Source organism: Ursus arctos, unplaced genomic scaffold (genome assembly GCF_023065955.2).
Source record: "Ursus arctos isolate Adak ecotype North America unplaced genomic scaffold, UrsArc2.0 scaffold_24, whole genome shotgun sequence".
Lineage (NCBI taxonomy): Eukaryota > Metazoa > Chordata > Mammalia > Carnivora > Ursidae > Ursus > Ursus arctos.
Genome location: NW_026622919.1, coordinates 18,880,214 through 18,902,498, shown reverse-complemented (window position 1 = coordinate 18,902,498; position 22,285 = coordinate 18,880,214). Strand labels below are relative to the sequence as shown.

Below are 22,285 nucleotides of genomic sequence, written 5' to 3'. Positions count from 1 at the left end.
AGAGGACGTTTAATCAACGTGTAGGTTCTTTTTTTTTTTTCTTTTTGTATATGTATGAAAAAAGCAACAAGAATCAGATGCTTAGCTGTCTAAGCCTCCCAGGCACCCCAATATGCAGGTTCTTTAATAGAAGTCTCTATAGGGTACACTGGGGAGGAGGAGAAGGTATAGGAATATTTAGTATAAATATTAAATGGTTAGCTCAATTGATGGCAATGAGGTCATTCCCTCTAAACATGGGCCAGTGCTTATGGAGGCCAGATCTTTGCATTCTCTCACAGCCACAATGTCAGTCTCCCAGCCTCAAAAATATATCAGTTCAAGAGGCTTGAAAGATAGTATGATTAGATTATTGACAACTTGTCACTATTTTCAGGAAGACAAATAAAAAATAAAAGTATATGTACACACAGTAGGATCTCAATAAATTGGAATTCTATTTCCCTCCTAGAGTGGTGAGATGCAGGCCTGCGATGGCTCTGAGGTTCTGTCCTGAACTTTCAAATAGGAAGAACAGCCCCAACCTGTCCTTTTACCCTTACAGTACTGTAAAGATCCAATGAGGAAGCAGATAAAGTACTTTGGAAAATATGAAATGCTACACAGTCTTATCTCAATAATGATTTGCATAGACATCCCTGAAAGATAGTCTGACTTTTCCTGGGGTCAATCAATAGCTAAACTTTTTCTAAAGAGGCCAAAACTTCAATCAGGGCCAAGGCTGCCTGTCTACCTCAGCTCCCAGGCTTGTTGTGGTTTCAGTTCAACGTTTTATTCTGCCCTTCAAAAGGGACAGATCTGTGCATTTCTCACCTCGTAGCTCATGCCTTGTACAGATCCAGAAAACCTACGTGCAATTAAACAAAAGAAGTGTCCCAGAGCAATGAGAGGTTAGAAATGGCTCTTTACAAAAAAACTAGAAAAAGGATGGTGAAAAAAATTTAAAAATAAGAGTTCAATACAAGTAAAGATGTTATTTAGAGACTACAACTTGACATGTATTACGTCTTACCTTCTTGTTCCTGGTTCTTTATTTTTACTGGTGGAACTATCCAGAGATACTTGAAATTTGTCAGCAGAAAGGCTTTCGGGATTCTGGCTTATAGGATAGTCACTACTTTTCTCTGAAGTTAATATTGCTTGAAATGGGATGAGAAAACAAAGAAATCTACTTTACTGTTTTGTCCTGATGGTGATAATTCAGGTGAGGATATCGATTTTTTCGAAAGCAGCAACCTGTGACAATCAAATTGATTTTTAAACAAGTATATCAGACAGAATTTTGTAGACCTAAGTGTTGCAGCACCAGGTGAAACTAAATGACTCAAAAATCGTAGGGACAATGAAAGGAAACACTTCAGGACGGAGTCAATGAAGATACCCGGCGGAGACGAGGCTGGGAAAAAACATACATTTTTTGGCCCTGAATGATAAGGAAACAAGAATAGGAAATGAATTTTTATCTCTGCAGCAAAATAAATTATTCTGAAATCCCCTTAGATAGCAGGGAAGAGAAAGTACTGGAAAGCACAAAGCACATTCCCTACTGCCTCCACATCAAAGACTGCAGAGGATGGGGGGTTGAACTTTTTGCACGTGTGGGGAAATAAGAGGGGAGCGGTCGGATGAGAAAGAAAAAAACAGGTGACATTTTGCTTCCCATTTTCAATGACTCAGAAAAAAACAAGCCAAAAAAACCCAACACACACAAAAACCAAGGTGCTGACTGATAAGGAACCTTGAAGGAATCTATGGAACAGCTGGTGAAACGGCACAGGAAAAGGAAAACACACACAACAGACCCAAGGCAAAGTTCTGGCACGTTAGTGCGTCCTTTTTATTTATTAATTCCTCCAAATGTATTATTGTACCACTGCTTTCTAGGAAATGCCTTCAAGGCAGAAATCCTTAAAAAGCAAAAACAAACACTTAAAATTACAAATGTCTTCTACCCATTAAAAAGTCACTGACGACTATAATTTATTTTGAGCTTTTATTAGTAAGTCAAGGCAGAAAATTTTAAACAAAAGGCAATACTAATTAAACTGTTTTTTAAGTCACTGGGTAGCCTGGGGGGAAATAATCACTGATCTCCCGAGTTATTCCTCAAATGCATTATTTCTAGTTTCCTTTATGCCTATTTTTTCCGGACCTGTGCGTTTCTAGGAACACAGGAACTCCCAACTGCTGAAAGCAAGCATTCTTACAGTGAACCAGCAGGTTTTTCTTTCAACTGTGTATCACTTCCCCCTAAATACAGGGTGATAATTGATAAAAGGTAATGTGTAGTCTCTAAGGAATCACACCAAACAGAATTAACCACTGGAAAGGGTTAAAATAAAAAAGTGAAAGAGTGTGTGGGGGAGGAGCCTCAGACACAAACACAGATATTAAAGTCATTCCATTGTCTAAACATCTGGCATATGAATTGCTCTTTTCTTTTTAAAGATTTTATTATTTGAGAGACAGCATGCGAACGCTGGAGAATGTGAGAGGAGGGTGGGGGGACAGAGAGGGAGGGAGAGAATCCCAAGCAGATTCCAAGCTGAGCGCAGAGCCCCATGGGGCTCAATCCCAGGACTCCAAGACCATGACCTGAACCGAAACCAAGGGTCAGATGCTTAACCGACCCAGCCACTCAGGTGTCCCGCTCTTTTCAATACAATAGGGCTCAAACTACAAAGAAATTAAACTAACCTGAATTGGATTCGATACCTCAATAGTATACAAAACACACAGGGCAAAGTTTTCTGCTCTTCTTTTTCCTTAATCCTTATTTCATAAAGCAGGACCTAGAGCCCAAGTCCTAGAATAGTCCCTCTTAAATCACCCCCTCTTCTGGGGGGTCTTTTTTTTTAAGATTTTATTTGAGAGAGAGAGAGTGTGTGTGAGAGAGAGATGAGGGGAGGGGTAGAGGGAGAAGCAGACTCCCCACTGAGCAGGGAGCCTGACTTGGGACTCGATCCCACAACCCCATTATCGACTTGGGACTCGATCCCATAACCCGGTATCATGACCTGTACCGAAGGCAGATGCTTAATGGACTAAGCCACCCAGGTGCCCCTCTTCTGGGGGGTCTTAACCTGTTATATTCTTCATGGGTAGGGAATATGGGCTAGACCAAACATTTAACAAACTTACTGACTGCCTATTATGCATTAAGAATTATGCAAAGTATTGGGAGGGAAATCAAAGGAAAAAACAACAGGGAAGAAGGAAAGATATTAAGAAATTATAAACTACAAAGTACAGGACCTACAATGAAATACAGTTTTAAAAAATACATAATCCAGGGGCACCTGGGTGGCTCAGTCGTTAGGTGTCTGCCTTCGGCTCAGGGCGTGATCCCAGAGTCCTGGGATCGAGCCCCGCATCAGGCTCCCTCCTCCGCTGGGAGCCTGCTTCTTCCTCTCCCACTCCCCCTGCTTGTGTTCCCTCTCTCACTGGCTGCCTCTCTCTGTCAAATAAATAAATAAAATCTTAAAAAAAAAAACAAAAAAAACACACCATAACCCACCCACCCCAACTGATTCAGAATTTCCAGGGCAGAAGCCTAGGAATTTTTAACAAGTGCTTCCAGGAATGAATATATTGTGGGACAGAGGAGCTCAGATGTGTCTAAAAATCACTTCCACTGTAACGGACTGTGATCTTACAAATGCTAATGTTTGCTTTTGAGTGACAGGTAATCCAGGAGGGAAAAATCCCAACCAAATGCCTGATATGAAACAGCTTTACATGTAGAGGGAAGTATACATAATTTATAATGGGTAAGGATACACATTTGCACAAAAATATGCAGGCTTGGGAATGACCTCGAGATAAACCACAGGACAGATCTATGCTAAGGGCAGAACATTTGAGGTGAAGACCTTTCATCATTTTAAGAGGGCCTTCATCATTTTAAGAATATTGGTTCAGGGCACGTGGGTGGCTCAGTCGGTTGAGCGTTTGCCTTCAGCTCGGGTCAAGATGGGGGGGGGGAGGTCCTGGGATCCAGCCCCCTGAGCCCCCCCACCCCACAGGGCAGGCTCCTTGTTCAGTAGGGAGTCTGCTTCTCCCTCTGCCCCTCCCCCTGCTTGTGCTCTCTCTCAAATAATAAAATCCTTATTTTATTTTTTAATATGTTATTTATTTATTTGTGAGAGAGAGAGAGCACAAGCAGAGGGAACGGCAGGCAGAGGGAGAATCAGCTTGCCGCTGAGCAAGGAGTCAGATGTGGGACTCCATCCCAGGACCCTGGGTGGCTCAGTCGGTTGAGCGTCTGCTTTCGAGTCAGTTCATGACCCCTGGGTCCTAGGATCAAGCCCTGAGTCTGGCTCTCTGCTCAGTGGGGAGCCTGCTTCTCCCTCTGCCTGCAGCTCCCCCTGCTTGTGCTCTCTCTCTGACAAATAAATAAAATCTTAAAAAAAAAAAAAAAAGAAGTTTGCTTGAATTTTAGTTCAACTCAAACCAACTTAAGAGAGGAAAAGTCACAAAACTTGAGTTGATATTAACTTGATACTCACACTGTTTCAGAAATAAAGCCACAAAATTTCAGAATTCATACCCAGAAATTTCCTTTCAGTAAGTCTGGGGTGGGTTTTTGAGTTTTTTAATAATGTGAATTAAAATATTTACTGAGTGCCTACTGTGTTCTAAAAGTTCTCTGCCCTCATGGAATCTACATTCTAGTGGGAGGTGAGGAGGAATTCTCAACAGTAAGCAAAAACAAATTGTGTATGATTAAAAGTTCGTAAGGGTTATGAAAAGAGTAACAGGGTAAAGTGGAGAAGTCAGAGAGGTAAAACTTGCAATAAAAAATATGGTGGCTCATGCTAGGTCTTAGTGAGAAGTAGCATTTGAACAATTTGTACAAGATATTTCAGTTATGCCAATGTAAGAGGTCATGGAGGACGCTCTCTGTGGAGCTAGGAGAAAGGGCTTTTTTCTCTTTCCTTTTTTTAGTAATGTCTACATCCAACATGAGGCTCGAACACACGACTGAGCCAGCCAGGCACCACAAGGACTCTTTTCTTCTCTTCTTTCTTAAGATTATTTATTTATTTATTTATTTGAGAGAGAGGGAGAGAGAGAGGAGAGGAAGCACAGAGGGAGAGGGAGAAGCAGACTCCCTGCTGAGCAGAGAGCCCAACATGGGGCTCGATCACAGGACCCTGAGATCATGACCTGAGTTGAAGGCAGACGCTGAACCGACTGAGCCACCCAGGCGCCTCGCACCTTTTATCTTTTAAACCAGGAAATTTTCATAAGCTTCTCCTCTCTCCGCTCAACATTTACCCACCTACCTCAGAACTCTGCGGATGCTATGAGAAAGAAGACTGTGAGTAAGTTTACTTTAAAGGATAGAGTAAAAGCTCCTGACAAAAATGTTACACAGAAATTCAGAAGAAATTTTCAAAAAGGTTTTCAAATCCATAGTACAGCATAATGTGTAAAAATATAGCATTTATGAAATTTTAAAATGAAGGAAAGCAAGCCACAAGAAACACGCTGTCTGCAGATCTTCAGGAAAAAATAAATGCACACACACAACACTCCAAAGAGGAGACAGTAGATTTACAGACGTATTCAAAGCCAGACAATACCATTTTCTACGTTGTGCATTAACATGGCAAGTCTAGTCTGTTTTTAGACTGAAGATGGTGAAAGCACCCCAAAGAAGAGAACTGTGCTGGGGACGGGACTTTGGGCTTCATTATCTGGGAGATGAACAAATGAAGGTACAGTTACAAAGAAAGCATTTAAGGAAATACATTTTGAACCACTGCCATAGCAACAGAGTCCCCAGCTTCTCACGCATGAGCTACTGTTTCTCCCTGAACACAAAAATACTGCAAGGCGCATTCTGGGACCAGGGCCACACTGTTCTGGAGAATTGAGACTTGAGTTCCTAGAAAGAAAAGACAGGCCCTAAAGGCCCCAGCAGAGCTGCAGAAGGGAGCGACGAAAAAGGAACCTTCATACTAAGTTAGCTGGGTAGGTATCACGGAGACAGTAGTGAAGAACACTTTGGGGGGACTCACCACACGTGCCTGTCCCTAAGCAGCAGCTCCCCCCCGCCCCCCCACCGTGGAACCCGTGCCTGCACACAGCCTCTCACCTATGTGTCTGTGGCTCTGCCCCTATTTACAACCTGCCTGATGTGCTATCTTCCACAAGGCTCTGTCCAATTAAAGACTCAAACTTTCAGCTCACTTTCCTTCATTTACTCCACGTTATTCCTCAGCTCAGTGCTCACTTCTTACAGGAAGTCAGCTCTGATCAATTCCAACCTGCCTGGATACTCCAAATGCCTTCGCTCAGAGGTCCATCCGGTCTTGTTGATAACCATAATGCTGGTATAAAGTGCCTGCCTCTCCCAAGTAACTGGACTTTTTGTGGATCATGGTGCAATTCCTGACAGCTAGGACAGCTCTCGCAAAACCAGAACGCGCATTAATTAGGGCTTTGGGACCTGACACCACTGTTAAAAGGACTAAGTCTGAGTGTTGTTTTTTCTAAGCTTTCTAGAATGAAGGTTTGCCTATTTCCAGTCTCCCGCATCATACTCAGTTTCCTATGGGGTCCCCGTAGCATCTCTTCTTTGTGGGTACGCAGTCAGACAATGGCACTTCATGACTGTCTTGGTTACTCTATAAGGTAAATTAGTTGTGAGCAGGGAACGGAGGCAAGGCTCTAAATAAAATTACCCGTGGAGTGACTCAGCAAACCTATGCTGAGCAAAGAACATAAAATGTCAGAGTTAGGCCCACACTTTTTTTTTTTTTAAGAGTTTATTTATTTGAGAGAGCGAGAGAGCGTGAGCATGAGTGGGGGGAGGAGCAGAGGGAGAGGGACAAGCAGACTCTGCGCTGAGCACGGAGCCCAATGTGGAGCTTGATCCCAGTCCCGAGATCATGACCTGAGCCGAAATCAAGAGTCAGATGCTTAACCGACTGAGCCACCCAGGCGCCCCTAGGCCCACACTTTTTAGAAGGATAAAGGCTTAGGGAGAAGAATTCCGCTTAACATACCAGAGTTAGGCCAATATGACAAACCTTTTTCTGATGTGTTTTGTTCCGGATTTAGCAGATCCTCCGGGGCACCAGAACCTGCTAGGAGGGAAGGGGAGCTGCGAGAAGGCTGGCTCCCGTGCTGCTCTAACACGGCTTCCAGTTCGGCCATTTCCTGCTGGAGCTTTATCAGGTTATCTTGCATGGTATCCCTCTGCTGTGAACACAAGAAATGACACCAGGAAAGTCACACTCTTCCAGCAACTTGCCACAAAGCAAGGATATGTCATACCAATTAATTTTAGCATGGGAACCGAAGCCACCTAGTATGGAATTGTGAGTTCTGGCTGAACACCCTTTAATCCAACCATATTCCTGCAATTAATGCCCATGAAATTATCTCAGAATGATGTTAGAGTGGGGGAAAAAAACTCCTCAAACTCTCCCAAATAGACTTGGCTTTATTGTGATGTCCTTTCAAAGTTGGTTATTTTCTTTTAAAGCGAGGGAGCAAAAAAAAGAAACAACGAAGGTAACACGATATTTAAAATTAGCATGATTCTGTTAACATTTTACACAGGCTGTGTTTCACAGACTTGGTACTGTAGAACTCTTACGAGATTTAGATTAGTCCGTATAAATAATGTCTGATTTCTAGCTGGTAAGGGCTGTTCCTTTTCTGGGATTCTTTGACCATTTAGTTTCTAAAAGAGAGAGAGCAAAGAGCTGATGCACTGATTTATCTATTTGTTCCTTCGACAACTATTTGCTGACCATGTATTATACGCAAGGCACTGTTCTAGTGCTGGGGATTAGAGCCCTCATGGTGTTGCCGTTCTGCAAGCGGAGAGGGTACCTAGAGATGACCTGCTGGAGGGAAGGATCTAGCACAAAGAGCCCTGGGTAATCCTGTAAGGACAGTTACTGTTTTCAACTCAAGAGAATGGGCGCTTTTTTTTTTTTTTAAGATTTTATTTATTTATTTGACAGACAGAGACAGTCAGCAAGAGAGGGAACACAAGCAGGGGGAGTGGGAGAGGAAGAAGCAGGCTCCCAGCGGAGGAGCCCGATGTGGGGCTCAATCCCAGGACTCTGGGATCACACCCTGAGCCGAAGGCAGACGCTTAACGACTGAGCCACCCAGGCGCCCCCAGATAATGGGCTCTTCCTGCTTATGGGGCTTCTGATGTTTATTTCTCCGTTTTAAGAAGAAATCTGCTAAGTCTTAGGTTTTTGATAAGCAAAGTACTTGGTAAATAAGGAGCTTTCCAAAACATACATTTCTTCATCACTGGTAGAAGGCACATCAATGGTTGCCGGCAAACCCCAGGGAAAGACTGTTTTACCCTCTGTTGCTTCTGATCCTTGCAAAATGACATTGCCCGCTACTAAAAACAAGCCATCTCCTTTCTCCTGCAATACCGAGTTCACAGTTTTCAGGTTTTTATGACCAGAAAATGTATTCCCAGCGTCACAAAGGCTTCTGCTGCTGCCCTGAGATCGCCCTGCTGCCAACCAGCAGTGCCATTGCCACCATGTGGTGCTTGTGGGTAGTTCTGTCGCTGATCACACCCTGGCCCTGGGGCGGCCTCAGTAAATCTGGAAGGAAACCAAGTGCACAGCCAACTGATAAGCTTCAGAAGCTGTATTAGTCACTTCTGGCACGACCATCACATCTAACCTCTCTGTGGCCATGAAATAGGTTAGAAAATCAGGGAAAATAGTAACAGGAGAACTGTAATTAGAGAACTTTCCTTTGGGTTTTCCCAAAGGAATTACTTTATAACCTAAATTCCCTTGTAGGTAATTGCCCAGATACATTTGGGAGACCAAAACCAAATTGCTTACCGAGGCTTTTTTTTTTATTATTCTAATTCTTTAGTGTTTCTGGAATTAGCCTTATTCTTTTCTATTCCCAACATGCTACTCTGATCTTTTTTAATACAGCTGCATTACTGTGGAAGTTCTTTAAAAGCCATTTTTACCGTGCCTCTTTCTTCCATAAGGATTTTAGTGGTATACCACTGCTCAGTCAATACCTTCTGAACACTATATAATTATTACTCATTACTGCCCTCAGGATAAAGTCCAAATTCCTAAGCATAGCATTGTTTTCCTAAACTACTCATATGTCGTTTTCCAGTTACACAGGACAGTTCTGTGCTTTCTGGACATTTCATGCCTCTGCGTCTTTGCCTTGATTGCTGCCTCCCTTCTCTATCTGGAAAAATTCTTCTCCTCTTTCAAGGCCCAGCTCAAATGGCTCCTTCAGAAGTCCCCACCAGCTACATCTACTATCAGGAACAGACGATCCCGCACTACCTCTTTTATACTACTAATGCATTAGCATATGGAAGTGGAATACCGACGCTTCTTGATGGGAGGAATCCTTCCTTAATCATTTTTGTATTCCCAATGCCTAGCAGGTAGTTAAGTACTCAGTAAATGTTTGATGCAAAAATGAATAAATAATTAATTAATCCGTCTTTGATAAAAAACAGATACTGATGGTACCAAACTAGGATTTCTCTATCTCCTATATACTTCTCCTTAGTTCGATTAAACAGATAGAGGGAAAAGATCCCACTTCAATCATTTTGCCTGTCTGTGCTACTCTAGACTTAAGTTAGCCAGGAAACCTGACCTTAAGTCTGTTTTGGGGTAGATGCTTGATAAAAACACTTGGCAAAATGAATCTTCAACAAATAGACATATCTCTGTGAATAAGATCAGGAATGTGAAAAACAAGGAGGATGGACAGAATCAGAAACCAGGACCTACAACCTTAAAACACAAGGGACAAAAAAGGTGAAAGGCATTGGTGAAAGGTCGACAGAGCCCCAAATCCACACCCAGAAAGATTCATAGGAGTTGCAGAGGAAAGGCCTCCTTAGTCTTTCTGTTCATTTAGTCACCATGGCAATCCCGTAGGCGGGGAGAACACTGGTGACAACTCAGGTGCAGAATGGGTTTCTTCCTGACTCCAGCAGGTTTCAGTGCTAGAGGGATCTGCTCTGTACAGAAAACGGGCAGGAGAAGACAAGCCCTTTCTTTCTATAGTCCTCAGAGCAAGGCCAAGAATTAGAAGATTTTAAAACTGGATACCACCTGGTTTTGGCAAAAGTACAGGGAAATGGGAACCATCAAGTCCACGGGGGCTGGAAGAAAACAGCTTCATTCAATCTTTCTGAAGAACAATTTAACAATATGTATCAAAGACCAAACACTCCAGTCCTAGGAATTTATACTAATGAAATCATTGGGAACGTGGGCAAATATTTAGCTATCAAGATACTACCATACGGGGGGTGCCTGGGTGGCGCAATCGTTAAGCGTCTGCCTTCGGCTCAGGGCGTGATCCCGGCGTTATGGGATCGAGCCCCACATCAGGCTCCTCCGCTGGGAGCTTGCTTCTTCCTCTCCCACTCCCCCTGCTTGTGTTCCCTCTCTCGCTGGCTGTCTCTATCTCTGTCAAATAAATAAATAAAATCTTTAAGAAAAAAAAAAAAAAGATACTACCATATGGGTGCCTGGCTGGCTCAGTCGGTAGAGCATGCAACTCTTGATCTTGGGGTTGTGAGTCTGAGCCCCGTGTTGGGTATAGAGATTACTTAAAAAATAAAAAATAAAAGATATTACCATAGTGCTGTACATAATAGCAAACTGTGCCTCTTACCCTGCAACCCTCATATTCGGCAACACGTCAAATAAATCATGGCTCACCCAAAAGACAGAATACTATATAGTAATTAAAAACGAATCACTGAAGAAAACTTAATGACATAGAAAACACAACATTACAATGTAAATACGTGGAGTAGGATATAAATTTTTTTTTTAAGATTTTATTTATTTATGTGACAGAGAGACAGCCAGCGAGAGCGAGAACACAAGCAGGGAGAGTGGGAGAGGAAGAAGCAGGCTTCCAGCGGAGCAGGGAGCCCGATGGGGGGCTTGATCCCAGGACCCTGGGATCATGCCCTGAGCTGAAGGCAGACGCTTAACAACTGCACCACCCAGGTGCCCCGGACATAAATATTTTTTAAAGATAAGGTATACACATATCCTTGTGCACATACAGGAAGAAGAATGAAGACTATGTATCAGTAAGTTAATAAGAATGACTACTGAGTAACCCACAGAATTTAATCTTTTAAATAATTAATGTATGCACATGGTATAAATTCAAGGCACAGGATAGCCAGAGAAAAGTAGGGCTTCCTCCTTCTCCTCCCAGTCTTCTACTTCCCCGCTCCGAGGGCAACTAGTATTACCTGTTCTGCGAAGATGCTGGTGTGAATCTTTAAATGCTGTAATACAATGCTTTTCCGAGACTATTCTTCCTGGAGTACTGAAACATTCCTGTTATCAAATGCCGTAGATATGACGAGGCTCTTATCCCATTCATAAGTAACCCTGATATTGGTCTTGAGCATGAGATATAAGAAGTAAAATTGTGGGGGTGCCTGGGTGGCACAGCGGTTAAGCGTCTGCCTTTGGCTCAGGGCGTGATCCCGGCATTATGGGATCGAGCCCCACATCAGGCTCTTCCGCTATGAGCCTGCTTCTTCCTCTCCCACTCCCCCTGCTTGTGTTCCCTCTCTCGCTGGCTGTCTCTATCTCTATCGAATAAATAAATAAAATCTTTAAAAAAAAAAAAAAAGAAGTAAAATTGTGTACTTTCTTTTTTAAAGAAAAAAGGGGACTTACAGGCACCAAAGAACAACTACCAAATTAGAAGAGAAAGAACAAGAAATCTCTACAAAACAACGCAAGGCTAGATTGTCTCTAACAGAAAGAGAACTCTGTAGGCTCCAATTTGGCCCCGAGAATGAACACACCCCCTCTCTTTGATACAGTAGTGCTCTCATAGATATACTTGCTATAGGGAGAATTGGTTTTGAAGGTTTAGCTTATTCATTAAATTCCAGATTGAGTGTGCTGCCATGAGCCAGCTGGTCTGTACGTATGTGTGTGTATGAAATAAAAGGCAGCATGAGTCCCGTTCAGATGCTAACAATCTACTTGGAGGAGACCAGGTACCACATACAACTGTTAGACCATTCATTCTAAAGGATGATACACAGGGCGCCTGGGTGGCACAGCGGTTAAGCGTCTGCCTTCGGCTCAGGGCGTGATCCCGGCGTTATGGGATCGAGCCCCACATCAGGCTCCTCCGCTATGAGCCTGCTTCTTCCTCTCCCACTCCCCCTGCTTGTGTTCCCTTTCTCGCTGGCTGTCTCTGTCTCTGTCGAATAAATAAATAAAATCTTTAAAAAAAAAAATAAATAAAGGATGATACAAGCAAATGTCAGAATGTGGGGTGCATGCTCCCGAACGCAGAGGACACGACAGACACCCCCCCACACACACGCTCTTTACCTGAGTGGTTAGAATATCACTCTGAGAGGACAACCCTGAACGGTCTTCAGAGAGGCTTGTTTCACTCTGATACCCGGATGCCACTTCACCTTAAATGATAAAAATAGCTTCAGATGTAAAAACAGACAGACAGCACACACTGCAACTTGCCGCACCCATGCCTTCCCATTGGCAGGACAAACTTCACTTTCATGTTATGTAAAATGATTAAGCTCCTTGTTTTGGGACACTCGGATTTCCTCTCGGAAATCAAAACAACGAAAACCAGAAAGAAGTCCACCAACAGTTAGATCTCATTCAAACAGAGAAGATGTGCTAGCTGGGTAAAGGACTTTTAGGGAAAGGCACCTTAGGAGGAACATGGGTAAAGTTTAAGAAGCAGTGGCTTTAGTTGGAAGCTTGTAAAACGTGCTCCCCCACAAGGCATCAACAGTTAGCTCATTTCTAGAACACGACGGGGCAAACGCAAAAACCTGGTTCCAGTACCTAAGTCTGAATCCACACTCTGTTCTTCGTGATTATCTTCGTCCAGGCCAAGCTCCCTTTCATCATCATCATCTGAAACCAATGCCTTGTCGCTCAGAACATCCAGGTTTTCAGACTGATGCCTCACTTGTTTGGAAGGGGGATCGAACATCAAGAAAGGATCCTGGCTGTTTGTAGTCACTGTCAAGTCTTCCAATGCACTGTGCTGTGAAGAAAATAAGCTCCCAGAACACCTTGCTTCCTCACTAAGATAATGTTCCTGGGATGCCCTTGCTGATGGTCCCTGGTTACTGAGGTCACTTAAACTACTCTTCCGTGAGTCTAGGTTCTCCTCTGTTTTCTTAGACAGACCCTCTGTGGCAACAGCATTGTGACGGGTAGGCTGAGAAGGTGTGTTGGTTACTTTACCAAATAGTAAGTGTTGGAAGCATGGAAGCTCTTCCTCTTCACTGGATGTGTTCTCTTCCGAGGACTCTAATTTCCTGGCCCCTCTTTGGTGACCCTGGGCCAAACGTGTTTCGTCTAAAGGGCTTCTTCTGAAGGCTCCTTTCTGGACACTTTTGCTAAAAACAGCAGATCTTTCCCTAATGTCACTTTCAGCAAAGCTGCTTTTTCCCTTTATTTTGTCACCATTTAATAGGTCATCAGGTGTCTCCGAACAAACCTGAGAAGCGCAAGTGCTTCCCATCGGTTGTTCGGGGTTATCTGAAATTAGACATGGAGAGAAATCTGCATTAACAGACAGAACTACGCCTTCATTTTCTCCTTGCCTTTTCATTTCCGGATGTTTACAATTACTTACAGGAGGGCTTTGCTTATAGACTTCAGGTTGCATAAGACCTAATCTGAGCATAGCATTTAATTTAGGTCCTCGGTGTCTACCTAGTTCTGCCTGAATGTTTTCACCACTGGAACCCACTTCATTAGTACTGGAACCCACTTCATTAACACTGCTTGAGCTGACTTCCTTCAAAGTGCTTTCTCTAATGTTATTTTGGCTAATTGTGCTCACTGTACTTTGAATGACGCTCTCATTTCCCATTGCTCTTTCAGGTGACATTGAATGCTGCTCAAACCTTTCCTCTGACGGGTTTTTCTTACATAGAGTTTTAACAGATGATCTGATGGGAGAAAGTGGTGGTATATGGTAAGGGTTCTGGGAAATTCCATGGTTATTTGCAATAAGGAGTTCAGCTTCCTTGCCTCTGAACAGAGATGACTGACAAAGCCCAGAGCCTCCTTTTATGCTACATTTGGCATAATCACCTGGCTTCTTAGCTTGCTGACTAACTGCAGAAAAGCCTGCAGTTGCATGAACTGCCTGCACATGCTTGATTTCAGACTCTTTCTTTCCCTGATTTTCTTCTTTTTGTCCACCTTCAAGAGTGACTTTTGGACTTTGTTTCCTTAAGGCCCCGGAGTGGGCACAGACCATTGCACAGTCCTTTTCTGGATCTTCTGGATTTGAAAACAGAGCAAATGACTGACGCTTTGAAACCTTGAATGTGTTGTATAAATACTGTGTGTCAAGTTCACTCTCTTCCATTGCTATTCTTGTCTCCTGAGTGTGGTTATCTTCACGTGTCAGTGGATCTGCAAAACCCTCTGTGTCATTTCTAGTATCTTTAGAACAACCGTGGATAGGTTCCTTGGGGTTTTCAGTTGCTGCGCACAGATTCGCACGTCGATTTGGTGCTGTTTTTGTCTTCCTTAGGGTGTCAGCTTCCAGCAACGAGATACTGTCCTGAGTGCCGTAATCAGTATCAGGTACCAGTGAAATACGGGTACTCTCCACAGATCTTTCAGTTTGCAAACCTCTTCCTCCACCCAAGAGCAGCTCTTTGGGATCTCTGGTACTATCAGACACTTGAATCCTTCCTAGGCTCTCTTCTGGTTCTTCTCTTTGAAGGCTAGGGTTGACAAGCTCTTGAGGTTTATTAGAACTTGAACAGTTAGCAAAAAAACCAGGCACGTTTGTCAAATTTAGCTCTGGAAAAGTATGACTGGCAAATCTCTTATTTATCTGTTCCCCTGGCTTACTGCCCCTCCTGGCTCCAGTTGCAGGTTCTTTACCTTCCATGAGCTGAAGCGTTTTGCTGTGTCTGACTGGCATTTGGTCCAAATGCTGTTTCTTCATCTCTTCACTGCTAGAACAACTATCGATCTGTAGTTCGCCATGATCAGGCGGGCTTGGATTTCTACTGACTACGAATTCAAGTGCACAAGTGTGCCTGGTGGAGGACTTCCTCCTCAGCCTGTTCTTCTTAGGGGCTTTCGAACTGGAGCTATTTAATTCCAGTTCCATATTGCTTATACTGCTGCTTATCGGTTCAGCTTTGCTTCTAAAAGCAGATTCTTTTTCCAATGATTCTGTTGGGTTAGCATTTTTCTCGTTCTGAACATAATCACCTTTTGCTTCATTCTCAGGACCGTTATTTGTAATATTCATCACGTGACCATTTCGTGCGATTTGGTTGGTTCCCTCAACTAGCTTTTCAGGAGTCTTTGGAACAACGGCCAAATCTACTTTCTTGATAAAATCCTCAGGAAGAAGGCCTGATGTAGTTCTCCTTTTACACTTTGCTTTATTTGTGAGGGGATGGGCTCGCGTTGTCTGAGGTTCTATAGCACGAAATCCTATAATTAGGTCTTCATTCGTGTGGCTAGGGAGGCTCGCCCTCCTCCGGTAGGTTTTCCCAAATATTTTATCTTCGATATTACTCTCTACTGACTTGGGGTGGACTCTTTCACTTCCACGTATCAAAGCAACCTGAGGATCACTGGCCATTAAATCTACTTTCTCAGAAGAACCAGAATATCCGTCCACTTCATTTGGAACTTCTACCGCACCAGCTACTCCAGTATTCGAGTCAGAGCCCCCATCATGTGAGTCATCAGAAGGTAACATTCCATCACTTCTGGAAAACCACTCATTAACTTTCTGTACGCTACTATTCAGCGTTATCCAAGGAACATCTTGGGAATCTCTAGGACTGTCAGAGCATGCAGGTTTCTGCTTCCTCGGTTCTTTTCTCCCATGCAGGGGATCAGCATTCAGAAGTACCTTTTTCTCTGTGCTGGGAGTCTGCCTATCATTACATGTTTCCTTACTTCCAGCCCATCTGCTCTGTTGGCTCCTTGCTGAGCCAAGCTGTTTGCTTTTATTACAGAATTCAGCCTTTTCTACATTCATTCTGTCTTTAGTGAGTAATAAACTGCTGTTCTCATGCTGTAATGAGCTGGTATGAGTATTTGTGCCACATGGCTCCACATGCAAGTTTGAAACAGAAATACCCTGATACTTTTCTGGATGCTTCTCAGTTGCATGCTTCTCAGTGGTGGTCAAATCTTTATTACCGGATTGATGATGTTCAATATTTGTTATGTCCTCAGAAATTTCACAGGCAGCTGAAAGTATACAAAAACAACAAGGTGCTTAAAAACTGAATTATCATGAAAAGAATATATACATTTAATACAACTTGGGGGTGGAAATAAAGCACCTGGCTATTTTTAGAGAAACTAGCCTCATAAACCACCAAGTATACTGAAGATGTAGCTCATGCACTTTCACAGAATTCCTGTTTATCTAGATTCTCATTATTTCCACTCAAAATACTTAAAATTTTAATTTCAGAATTTTCCCTGTTCATAAACCACACCTCCTATTTCCCTAACCTCTGACTAAAAGCAAACTGGGCATCAGATAGACAGTGATCTGTTCTATCTTCAGACTCATACTCCCTATATTTAAATACCAGTGTACGAAAGATGAAACACAAACACATCAGTTAAAAGTAAAAGGCAACAACCAGTTACATAGGGTACTATTATAATCACATCAGCCTCGTGCCATTGAAACAGATCAGCCTGTACCACGATACTTGAGAAAGAAAGACATTCTAACTCTGTTGTGAATTATAAATGTCCCAAATGGTCTTCAGAATAATCTGATTACAATACGGGATCTACCCATTCTCTCTTCAGTGCTCGTTAAGTTGGGAAGACTTGTCATTACCCTTTTTTGCAGGATTCAAACTGGCTTCAGCCCTGGCTCCTTGAGGGGTGATTTGTAACAACTCGTCGTCTCCCACACTATGGAGAAAAGACAGAAGCCTTCATGAGAAAACACTAGTTATACGCTCACAGAGTTGTCAAATAAGCAAGATTGAGCATTTCAGCTCCTCTAGGTACGGTTGCAGTAAGCTGATCAATTTGATTCAATTTCTGAAATTTACGCTCTGCTTTAGTAACTTCCAGTCAAAATGAAATGGTCAAAGACTGAGGAAAAACAGCCACAAAAATCAGAGGAGTTGTATAGATACATTGCTTTATGGACGGGCAAAAGAGAACTAAAATTTAAATGATAGGCAAACAATAGCCCAAAGATAGTAAAGGAAAAAAAACCAACATAACTTAAAAGTCTATCTTAATGAGAAAGCAAGAGCAAAGATACTTAAACAAAGGGAGCACTGGGATAGAGTGGACACTGCCTCCGTGCTTCTCTTCTAGCTAAAAAACATTTCCTCCCAATGAGAGATGAGGAAAAAGTCATTTGCAAACAAGATCTGACTGGCAATGGTACCACCATAGTTCAGACAAGCCATCACAGATCTTAGGGTCAAGCAATAATTCCTAAGGAAAGCAATTTGACAGGTAACCCAGTTGGGAGGTGGGTGGCTTGTAGATTATTGTATAATTTATGTAGACAACACTTGAGAGATAGATGGAATTAAGGAACAGAAAAAGAATTGAAAATGAAGTCTTTTAATATTTTCAGGAGCCAAACTACCACTGTGCCTGAGGAACTAAGTTAGACACAACCATCTGCTGGAAGCAAGTCTGAGCAGAATTCTGTTATTTTATACTCTCCTGGACTCCACTCAGGTTTTCTCACCTATAAAAAGCAAACGATCTTTAAGACCTATTCCAATGTCATGATTCTAACCTAAATACCAATCCTTAATATTAATTAACTAAATACAAAATGCCAACTTCATGGACAAAGGCTCTCTTTAACTCACCTGCAATAACTTGCCTTATTAACTGTATCTTCAGAAGAATCAGATCCTAAAAAAATTCCCAGATAACAAATCAATAAGAGGATTTTTATTGAAAGGATTAAACTCGATAAATGTACTTGTTGCACAACAGATATTCATTCAATAAATATTACTGCACACTGACTATATATAAAATCTGCAGACACAATGATACATATGGCAGGTAACAAAGAGAAGTGGTTACAAGCACAGGCTCTGATGTCAGAATTCCCAAGCCTGAATCACAGCTCTGCCACTTGCTAGCTTTGTTATCTTGGCAAAATGTCTTAACCTCTGCGTGCCTTTATTTGTTCATGTGTAAAATAAGTATAATAATATTAACAACCTCGGGGGTTTGCCATACATCTTTAATAAGCTATGCAAGTAAGGTCCAACAGTGCCTGGACCGTGGTAAGTGCCCCCTGGTATTCGCTATTATAGTTATTTTGATTATTTTTATGACACCACACCTGTTGTCTCGGGACTTATGAGATCTTTAAGAGGGGAAAAGACCAAGGATCTTATTTTATAAAGAGGTGATCGCTACATCTTTTACACTGTTTATAGAACACCATGAGCCTGGAAAAATACATTATTTTATTTTCACTTCCCAAAGTTCCCAGCCATTGTATAAATTATGAGGCTTTTGTTATCACTGTAAGACACTAATCCAGCAACTATTATTCTAAACTTACAAAACCTGTGTCTCTTACCCAATTCAATGTAGACAGACTTATTCTGAGGCTGTATCTGCTGCTTTGTCCTCAGAGATCTCACAATTCCAAGGTCAGAGAGGTGGACACTAAGACTGGTTTCCTGCTAAGCAGTACAGTAAAGAATGATCAACTAATTGTTGGTCAGTTCTGTGTTTCTTTTCTTAGAGAGAAACTCCAGGCCATGGACGGACGAAACAGACCATCATAATTAGCTAAAATCTGATACCTGAAAAAAACACTTGGCAAACTACAAATCAAAATGAATGAGTTATGTGTGGTTTGAATATTTTTTCCCTCTCTGTTGTTTTAAACTTTTCTAAACTGAATATGTATTATCTATGTAATTGTTGAAGAAAAGCATATTTTGAAGCTAATACTTTGTGTTATAGTATAGACAGGGAACGAGATTCATTTACTGCACATTTCCAATCACATCTGATAACAGGGTTATGAATGAAAACCCAGCAATCCTAAGAACATTCAGTACAGGAAAGAATATTTAAAAATCCAACATTACTTTGATGAAGCTTTCCTTCTTTTTGAGTCCTTCAACATCTACTGAAAAATGAATGCTGGTACGATGAGAACTATTATTTTTAAAATCTGCATTATTCATTCATATGCAAGTAACAACAGAGCAAATCACTGCATTTTCTTTGACAATTACACCTTTTAAGTTGAAGCAATTTTCAAATGGTAAAAACTGACTTTTTTCCCAGGCAACTTTTCAAAGAAAATAAATTAGAAGATACTTCCTGAAGAACTGCAGTGAGATGATTATTTTAAAAACTAGCAAGCTTGAACCTTAAAACCATCAGTGACCTCATGGCTACTTTAGACAAGCCAGAATGGATAAAGAACTAAAGCAGGGCATGGACCCAGAAGGTCTCTCTTGCCCACACTAGGTAAAAACAGGGACCTTCTCTCGGCTCTTCTAAATCTTGACCAATCACTTAATTTACTATCTTACCTGGTTTACTGCCTTTTTTTTAAAGAAGTTTTTTTTTTTTTTTTTAAGATTTTATTTCTTTATTAGAGAGCAATTGAGTAGGAAGGAGAGGGAGAGACTCTGAAGTGGCCTCTGCATTGAGCAGAGCCCAACGCAGGGCTCGATCCCATGACCCCCAGATCATGACCTGAGCTGAAACCAAGAGTAGGACACGTACCGATCGAGCCACCCAGGTGCCCCATGTTTACTGACTTTTTATGTAAATCCATGAGCATCTAGCACCTTCACTAATTCACAATGCTCAATAAAGAGATGTTACCAGAATAAATGAAAATGGCTTTACCAAGGCAGGGTTTTCAGGCTCACTCTGTCGAAGTCTTTTGGCACGGTTTCGATAGCCCATACTTTGGATAATAGAAACTTCCTCCTTTAGATGGTCAGGAGAGTTATTTTCCTTTTTTGAAAAATTATAGCTGTTTGCAACTATGAATTACAAAGGAAAATGTTATTGTTGTAGTTAGAAACAATATAGTAACTGTATCAAAAGAACCAAAAGAAATCCTGTGTATGCTCTCTCTGGTTTATTAAGACAATGCATTAAAGCTTACCTATCATTTTTTAAAATCTCCTTTGGAAATTCTACTCCTAGGAAACATACAGACTGTCAAAGTTATTTCTAATTTTTTTAATACCGAATCCAAGATACCAATGATGCAAGACACACCATTATTTTCTACGCCACTCAGAGAGAAAAAAACACTAAATTAACAATGGCACACCGCAGGTGGTAAATCACTCCTAATTTTGGAGATGCTAAAATGTAAAAAAAATGTGCATCTCAGGACCTATAAAATGAGGTGTGAGACCAGTGGGAATGATTTAAAAAATAAATCACAGATAAAGAGTTAAAATTAACCTAGACCAAAAGGTGTTATTGCCTATTCACAGAATAACTGTGAAAACTTCCGAGTTTTAATGGACAGCCAGCCACTTGAGCGCCGGCCCCTGGGGCTACGCAACACTTACACTGCAATCCTGTGTCCAGCTCGAAAGCATGAATGATTTTCAACAGCTCTTCAACAAGTTGACTAAATCTTGTACTTTCTTGTAGGCTTCTGAAATTAAATTGTTTGAGAAACACACTCAGCAAAGGATTATCAACTTTTTAAGGACACTAAAATAAGGAAAGATGTGTAAACGAAAAACAGATGTAGCAACAGCAAAAAAATTATATTTAGAGAACAGAGCTATTAGTGACATTACATTACAATCAAAACATCATCAACATCAGAACAAACTGTGTGGCAGGATTGGTTGTTTTCATAATTTTTTTTTCTTTTTGCCATTCAAGCCTACCAAAAGCCTGTAACTATCTAAAATTACAGTACTCTGAATCCATAGTAGATATACATCCACTGTATAGAGATCTTATCATTCTTTTTTTTTTTTTTAAAGATTTTATTTATTTATTTGACAGAGAGACAGCCAGCCAGATAGGGAACACAAGCAGGGGGAGTGGGAGAGGAAGAAGCAGGCTTCCAGTGGAGGAGCCTGATGTGGGGCTCGATCCCGTAACGCCGGGATCATGCCCTGAGCCGAAGGCAGACGCTTCACGACTGCGCTACCCAGGCGCCCCGAGATCTTACCATTCTTAATACCTGAACTCCAGCCACCCAACTTTCTAATTTGAGCTCTCAGGGATTTCTGTGAAATGATGATTACGTTACTTCAAAAGCACAGATAGACTGATGTAGGAAAGATGTTAGGGTTTGAAGCCAAGAATTCTTGAGACGTCTTTGGTGCAAAAAGGTGGTTTTATTAAAGCCCAGGGACAGGACCTGTGGGCAGGAAGAGCTGCACCAGGGTCACGAGGAGTGGTCCATTATATACATTCAAGTTGGGAGGGAGTTAGGGATAGCTTAAGTCTCTAAGGAATTTTGGGAGCAAGGTTTCTAGGACCTTGAGGGGGCTAGTTATTGTTAGGAAAAGGTCATTTATTAGTGTCTAATAAAACCTTAGTCATGAGACCCTTCAGATGTATACGGGTGGGTCATATGCTTGGGGGATGATTGCCAATATGTATCTTGGGGGTAGAGATAAAGGAATTTTTATATGTTAAAGTAGACTTACAAGATCCTGGAGGGTCAGGCTAAGATTGCCATTTGCCCTTAGCAAAGTGTCAACATGGAGGCAGTTGAGTCCCTAGAGGAAGGTCACTCTGCCTGTTTCAGGGACTTGTCAATAGGCTGTAAGTAGTAAGGAAGTTTAATAATTTTTCTTCTGCCTTTGTTTCCCACATCATAGATGATAATGTCCAAAGAGAGATTTCGGTTTAGGAAAGCTGCAGGACAATATAATTCATTTATTCCTTTAAATATCTGAGTGAGTACTATGTGCCAAACATTGAAAAAACAGTGCTGAGACTGAAAAAGCCAGTGCCCTAAGAGAACTTATATCCTGGTGGGAGAGACCCACAACGTATAACCACACTGTGCGTGTATAAATAAGTAGAAACAAGCGCAAGAAAGAAAAAGAAAAGCAGGACCTGGAGACAATGGGGGCAGAATGGTACAGTCCCACTTTAGATAAGACTGCACGCTTTTGCGCCATTCAGAAGCATTAGAAAGAAGCAATGAATTGCTCATACCTTCATAAGACAAACCCACTATAAAACTTTTAAGAAAATGACTTCAGAAATAAGTCATTTAGTACTTA

The 22,285-nt window shown here is 41.8% G+C and overlaps 1 protein-coding gene across 9 annotated transcripts in view; it reads right to left on the bottom strand.

Annotated features, from left to right (window-relative positions):
* Window positions 1-22,285, bottom strand: part of BRCA1 (BRCA1 DNA repair associated) — a 60,891-nt gene that overhangs the window by 20,775 nt on the left and 17,831 nt on the right. For 4 of the 9 annotated variants that reach the window (XM_057317881.1, XM_057317882.1, XM_057317886.1 and 1 more), the window contains exons 5-13: window positions 20,597-20,685; window positions 19,914-20,053; window positions 18,619-18,724; window positions 17,888-17,933; window positions 16,882-16,958; window positions 12,864-16,271; window positions 12,378-12,466; window positions 7,041-7,212; window positions 1,013-1,139 (exon numbers count right to left, since the gene is read on the bottom strand). In XM_057317881.1, coding sequence (XP_057173864.1) covers window positions 1,013-1,139; window positions 7,041-7,212; window positions 12,378-12,466; window positions 12,864-16,271; window positions 16,882-16,958; window positions 17,888-17,933; window positions 18,619-18,724; window positions 19,914-20,053; window positions 20,597-20,685 — 4,254 coding nt within the window. The remainder of the gene's footprint in view (window positions 1-1,012; window positions 1,140-7,040; window positions 7,213-12,377; window positions 12,467-12,863; window positions 16,272-16,881; window positions 16,959-17,887; window positions 17,934-18,618; window positions 18,725-19,913; window positions 20,054-20,596; window positions 20,686-22,285) is intronic. The other 5 variants (XM_057317885.1, XM_057317884.1, XM_057317887.1 and 2 more) reach the window with 4 other exon arrangements.